The following is a 7,296-nucleotide window of genomic DNA, read 5'->3' on the forward strand; positions in this document are numbered from 1 at the left end:
ACAGCCTTAAGGCGCACGGCTCAACAATATCATGAAACTGAGAAAACAGCCGGCAGCCAGCGTTTCAACCGAACAGGTCTTCCAACACTGAGGAAGACCTGTTAGGTTGAAACGCACCTGTTGCTCTATCTGCGTGGAGATGTAAAATAACAGTGTGAAAAGGACATTTACTGATGTGTGCTGGCTGTTTTCTCAGTTTCATGTGTGTGTACTATAATAGGCCTAATGCATTCTTGTCTGTGAGAAGTTGCCACATTCCTGTTCAATAATTGTCATAATTGAATAAACACAGTCAATGGGTACTGTTACAAGGACTTGTATTTATTATTACAATAGAATATGTATATACAGTAGACGACGACAGACAAATGTATGGGCGATGGGAGGTTGGTTTTGTTTTTAGAAGCATTTCCTGTGGACAATGGAAGGGCCAGCCTCATCATACTCCTGCTTGCTGATCCACATCTGCTGGAAGGTGGACAGAGAAGCCAGGATGGAGCCACCGATCCAGACGGAGTACTTCCTCTCAGGAGGAGCGATGATCTAAAAAGGCAAGAGAAGAGAAGACTCCAGTCAGGACTCTGTACCCGTGTTGCCATGTTCACTTATTATAAGCGACTTTGGGTTTATCTTTCTGTAAAAGCTGCTTGTAAATATTTGGGCTTGTTTCTAATATTGTTTAAACCAGTGCTTCTCAAACATTTTCATGTCATGCCCCATACCAGATTTGTCATTTTTTACAAAGATTCTTTTGAGCTTTTCGATCGGCTATTGTCCAATACCCAAATAGTCACTTGTTCTGGGCATATACCTGGTTGCTAATTTCTCTCACAAAGTTTGGCAACACTGCTCTGTACATCAAGTGGTTCTCAAACTTCAAGTCAAATTTGTTTTTCTTGTGACCCCCAAATGTGTGTTATAGAAACCCATCTGAATATATTTTGTGCCAGGGACCCCCATACAAGGTTTATGTTGTTAAAATGTTTCAAAAAAATATTAAAATATTTTCAAAACTATTCAAGATTTTTCAAAACTATAGCAGATCTACAAGTGGTGGAAGAAGTACCAAGACATTTACTTAACCACATAAACCCTAGCATCCCTATTCTGGGGCAAACATTCTGTGAAAATAGCCGATCTACAAGCTCAAACACACACATTGCGATGTTCTCTGAGCTTGTAGATCGGCTATTTTAGGTGAAGAGATTTGGTATACAGAGGGAAGAAGTAAGGGCTATAGAATCTTGTGATCTCCAGTCAAGTATATTAAGTAAAAGTAGGAATACCACGGTGTAGAAATATTCTGTTACGGGTAAAGGTCCTGTATTCAAAATATGACAAGTATTCAAAAGTACAAGTATTCTCATGAAGAATAGCCCATTTTAGATGAATAAATATGACTTGTATTATAACTATTGATGCCTTAACTCTTTGACTGCCAGAGTATTTTCATAAAGTACTCCCCCAGTGCCAGCAATTTTCGTGTTTTTTTTATTTTTATATTTTGAATTTTTCTCATGAAAATAATTTAAGGACACATAATTTAAAGACCCAGCACAAATCCGCCACTAGAGAGCAGCACATGACAGCTTGATCATGTCGTTGGGTCTCTCTCACCCTTCTTGATAGATTAGACAAGGAAAAACATGAAAACGGATGTGACGTCGTCCCAGATTGTTTTGATCGGCGAAAATTACGATGTGATACACGACGGCGATGACTGATCGTCACCCAGACCATAGATTATAGAAGAGAACCTGTCCGTTATACCGTGTGAAAACCCGTTTATTTACCTATTTTGGACGAAAATGACTGGGGAAAAAAATCAAAAACCGGAAACGGAATCCAGGCCATGAAACCGGATGCAGATGTCCGTGAAGTAAGTGGAACTCGAGAATAACATTGAATATTAAGCAGCATAGCGCAATCAGAGATTAAACAATGAACGCGCGTCAAGCGCGTCGAACGCGTCGACGGCCAACTGGACGACGCGTTATCGCGTCGTCCGCAGTCAAAGAGTTAATGTGTAGTTAATGTTTGATCTGGAAAAGGGGGGCTTATATAAACAGTTAATATACTGCAGGGAAAAATGGATCTATATAATACATCCTCATTTATTTATTGATTGTATTCTATATTATGTCAATCTGCTAAATAACTAAAGGTACTATATCAAGCAAATGTAGTGGAGGAATAAGTACAACATTTGCCTTAAAAATGTAGAGGAGTAGACGTATAAAGTAGCAGAAAATGTACAAGTACTGTACCTCAAGATTGTCCAGTACTTGAGTAAATGTACTTGGTTACATTACATTTCTTAATGCTCTCACCTTAATCTTCATGGTGCTGGGGGCCAGGGCAGTGATCTCCTTCTGCATACGGTCAGCAATACCAGGGTACATGGTGGTACCACCAGACAGAACGTTGTTGGCATAGAGGTCCTTGCGGATGTCAATGTCACACTTCATGATGCTGTTGTAGGCGGTCTCATGGATACCAGCAGATTCCATACCTAGTAGGGAAAAGGCCCAAATGATGAGTTTTGAAAGACAAATAAAACATGGGGAGAGAGAGGGCAAACAGTGTAGGCAGGTGATAAGAGCCAAGATTCAAGAGATTGTATTCATCACTTGCTCAGACAAGTCAAGTCAAGGCACATTTTACTGTAGCCCAAAATCACAAAGATACTGATGTAGTAAAAAATGTCATTATTGAATATAATGTAAACATAAGTTAACTCACCAATGAAGGAAGGCTGGAAGAGGGTCTCTGGGCAACGGAAGCGCTCATTACCGATGGTGATGACCTGACCGTCGGGCAGCTCGTAGCTCTTCTCCAGGGAGGAGGAGGAGGCAGCGGTGGCCATCTCGTTCTCAAAGTCCAGAGCCACGTAGCACAGCTTCTCCTTGATGTCACGCACAATCTCACGCTCGGCTACGGGGTGAAAGTTTCCATAGTGAGAAAGAGAATTTTGACAACTGTAGAGCAAGTTAAGCCTGATTTATGCTTGTGTTGTATGATGATATACTGTACATTCAAAATAAGTATGTTTACTACATATCAGTGGTGGAAAGTAACTAAGTCCATTTACTTAAGTACTGTACAAGTAACTTTACTTGAGTATTTCCAATTTCCAATACTTTTACTTCTACTCCACTACATTTCAGAGGCAAATATTGTACTTTTACTCCACTACAATTATTTTAAAAACTTTAGTTACTAGTTACTTTTCAGATATAAATGATTATATTATGAAACATACATTAACCACTTTAGCCCTATTTCATACCTAGGCGATTTGAAAATAGCCGATCTACAAGCTCACAATGCGTCGCATCGCGACACGTTGTGAGCTTGTAGATCTGCTATTTTCAAACATTTTAGTACTTTTACTTTTGATACCACTACTTTTGTACTTTTACTCAAGTAAATTATTAAATTCCGGACTTGCAACAGAGTATTTCCACATTGCAGTATTGATACTTTTACTTAAGTAAAACATTTGAGTACTTTTTCCACCACTGCTACATATAAGGCGAAGCTGTCTCGAGCATACCAGTTGTGACGAAGGAGTAGCCACGTTCAGTCAGGATCTTCATCAGGTAGTCAGTCAGGTCACGACCGGCCAGATCCAGACGCATGATGGCGTGGGGAAGAGCATACCCCTCATAGATGGGGACATTGTGGGTCACACCATCACCGGAGTCCAGCACAATACCTAAAAGCGTGCAAATAAGCCCCAGGGTTATTCAGTATTACATCATGCATGTCAGGGACAATTGGCTGCTATCTTTAAGTAATTTGTCACATCATAAACTGTGCAATGCCGATGACATCTGACAGATATTCTCCTCGTGACCCTGCCAGGGAGGAATTAACACCATGCCCTCGACAATGAGACAGTGATTCATCTGGATGAGTGTGTGTGTTCGACACTTGCCCTGGCATTACACAGGCTATAAATAAGTATCGGAGCTCTACTATTTCAGGGGACTGGATCAACCCGCCCGCATACTCTCTTAACACTGTGTACGTATGGCATAGCTGAAGTGGGCCGCCGAGAGATGCTGCATGCGCGTACTGACCTGTGGTACGACCAGAGGCGTACAGGGACAGCACTGCCTGGATGGCCACATACATGGCAGGAACGTTGAAGGTCTCAAACATGATCTGCAACACAGAGCAAGGAAAATCAGCGGAAGCATGTACCAAAGCCTCACGGGCCAACCTCTGGCAACAAAGCGCAAGAACAAGTTAGACGTGACGTTTTGGGGGAAATGAGTCGGGCTGCATAGTGTTTATCATAGTGTTTATTTTTTCCCATGCTGCATGAAATATTTATTGTATAACGATAAGCACATCTCTTCTAAGCTCTAGATATAACCCTTTAATTCAACTTGTCTATAGGCCAATAGTTTGTGAAATCAACATTAGAATGTGCACTTCTCAAACTCATCAACCTGAAAAGGCTGCTCTGCATGATGACACAGTTTCACAGATTTGTTGATTAAATCAACTAACCGATTAGTCAACAAATTCCTTTAACTATTAGTCGGCAAGTAATTTCTTTAGACGAGGACAGTGCTGAAAATTAGGGATTATGAGGAGGACGATGTGGTTGCCTACCTGGGTCATCTTCTCTCTGTTGGCTTTGGGGTTCAGGGGGGCCTCAGTGAGGAGGGTGGGATGCTCCTCAGGAGCCACACGCAGCTCATTGTAGAAGGTGTGGTGCCAGATCTGACATAAGAGGACACACAACAACATTCCTTCAGTGAATAAGTGGCAAGCAGGCTACCGAAGCTAAATCATTTGATCTGTTAATGAGCTGCCTCGCGGAAGCCCCTGTGATGGCGGCCAAGATGCCGCGAGCGTGTCGGCCGCCAAGAATGTTGTCAATGGGTGTAAGCGCTGCCTTTTGCACACCTTCTCCATGTCGTCCCAGTTGGTGATGATGCCGTGCTCGATGGGGTACTTCAGGGTCAGGATGCCCCTCTTGCTCTGAGCCTCATCACCTACGTAGCTGTCCTTCTGACCCATACCCACCATCACACCCTGGAGAAAGCGAGAGAGTGAATGGAGAGATTAGAAAACCACCGATTGGAGATGGAAGATGGAAGATGGAAGATGCTCCTGTCTGCCATTTGTTTTCAAATGCTGAGCGGAGCCAGCGATGTCTTTCTAAAAAAAACAGCCGATGTGTGTTACTGTACCTGATGGCGGGGCCTTCCAACGATGGAAGGGAAGACAGCGCGGGGAGCGTCATCGCCGGCGAAGCCAGCCTTGACCAAGCCAGAGCCGTTGTCGCACACCAGTGCGGTGGTCTCGTCATCGTCACACATGGTTAGGCTTTATTGGTATGGTCTGTCGGGCATTGGGAGGACAGATGGTGAGATTAGTGTTAAGGTGAGTGTTCAGCGGCAGCTGTCCAAACCAGTGATTCTCACACTTGGATCTGCAAACCCCCAGGGGTCCATAGGATGTGTCCAGGGGGTCCACAAAACATCAATGAAACATATTTGTTTTGGAAAGGTCCAAACATTTTAAACGTGTCTGTTGATAATTTGAATGGGGTACTGCTTTATTGGCTGAATTACTACACCTGATAGACACTTGAGGCTACTGCACTGCACAACACAACACACTCTTTGCAGTGCAAAGCAAACCATCTTTCACATTAAAGGTAAGCTCCAATTTGCTGAGCACATGTGTTATTACACAATATGTTGCTAAATTAAAGGCAGATCAATGCAATGTTTTCCTCCACTTCAGGGCACATAATCCACACATCTCATGCAAATGGGGGACCACATAAACATTCTAATCTATAAAGGAGTTCTTGACTCCAAAAATGCCTTGCACTCTTGTTGGAAGCATAGCACGAAAAAGGCCCTTCAAAGTGAAAAAAAAATCACAGACCCTTCATCACTGAAGTGCCACAATGAAGCCACTGGATTTGTTATATCCAGGAAGGTGACACAACCATAGAACATTCAAAGGTATTCACACTGTGATCAAGAGAGCCGTTTGAAATGTTGCCACGTCTGTCTCAAAGCTATTCTGAGAGAATTATCACTTGCAAACACTATAATGCAGGCCACTTGAATGGATGCTATGTATAGAGCGCTAATTAGACATGCCTTTGGATGTTATTTTGGTGCTAACCTTGCTGTGCAACTACTGATAGCATATCTCTACCGTCATGATGGTTCCTGGGACATCTCAGTGTTGCTGAGGTAGCACCAAAAAGGGGCATAACACTACAGACACAAGGCAAGACCTGTGATCTATTTTAAGGTCTACACCCCCCCCCCTCTACCTAAAGAGGGTGAAACAAGTGACACAATGGAACCCCCGCAGAGCCTCTATCTGCTGCAGTTATTTCAGGTTTAAGAACCTGTGTCAGATCCAGGCCAGTGTCCAGCTGTCAGCACATGGGGGCATGTTTGTTTAATTACATGTCTCGTTGACCAAGCTGCCTAATAGCTTCATTCATTATATAAATGTGTCAATTCGGCCCCCTTTTCTTTTTTATGTACATCATTTGTGACTTGTTTACAAAAAGCCATCTCATTCACAAGCTGATCTGCCTTGCAGAAATGAACTTTAGAAGCACAACATTGTTCCCTTTGCACTCTAGTTCATGCCATTTACCATGATTTTGCACTTGGAAAGTCGCTCTGCATAAGCGTGTCTGCTAAATGCCTACATTGTAATTGTAATTGAACAGATCAACGACAATGTGTCTTGAATATTATAGCTGTCCAATCATCTGATTACACATAAGCAGCGACTCCACTGATCCACGATTGCAACTAGTAATGAATTACTATATGAAAAAATATTCTCTAAAGCTGTTGAAATCACAACATCCATTCATTTCTCTAATACTCACTATTGGAAAATCCAAACTATTCCAATACATGTGTGGACCACAGGAAGAGTAGCTGTTGCCATGTGTAACAGCCAATTGGTGATCCCAAAAACTTAAAAAACAAAAACAAATCCATGCTATGCTACATTGTTCTCCCATAGAAACAAGTTGTGAAATGTACTCACCAAGTTATGCTGGAGGACTGATGCTTCCACTGGGACGAGGAGGGAGGGAGAGGCTGGAGCTCTTAAATAATGCTCAGCCTGGGACCGAGGACCAGGGGCGGGGCTTAGGGTTCACACAAGTCCAAATAAGAGCTGGCAGCAAAAATCAACAAGCCATGAGGAGGCGACGGCCTCATCCCATACAGAGCGATGGGAGCCTCCTCTAAAATGGAGAGATGCTTCATTGGAAGGCAGTACACA

At 42.7% G+C, this 7,296-nt stretch overlaps 1 protein-coding gene across 1 annotated transcript; it reads right to left on the bottom strand.

Annotated features, from left to right (window-relative positions):
- Nucleotides 1–305: 305 nt before the first annotated feature.
- actc1b (actin alpha cardiac muscle 1b) lies at nt 306–7,095 on the bottom strand. The gene is made up of 9 exons (XM_080414074.1): nt 7,057–7,095; nt 5,211–5,361; nt 4,924–5,052; nt 4,627–4,737; nt 4,086–4,170; nt 3,557–3,718; nt 2,743–2,934; nt 2,331–2,512; nt 306–543 (listed from the first exon to the last, which is right to left on the bottom strand). Exons 2-9 carry the CDS (start codon nt 5,337–5,339, stop codon nt 400–402), a joined length of 1,134 nt encoding a protein of 377 aa, XP_080270200.1. The 5' UTR covers nt 5,340–5,361; nt 7,057–7,095; the 3' UTR covers nt 306–399.
- Between the last annotated feature and the right edge of the window lie 201 nt (nt 7,096–7,296).

This window comes from Gymnoscopelus braueri, assembly GCF_963280865.1.
Source record: "Gymnoscopelus braueri genome assembly, chromosome: 19".
Classification (NCBI taxonomy): Eukaryota; Metazoa; Chordata; class Actinopteri; order Myctophiformes; family Myctophidae; genus Gymnoscopelus; species Gymnoscopelus braueri.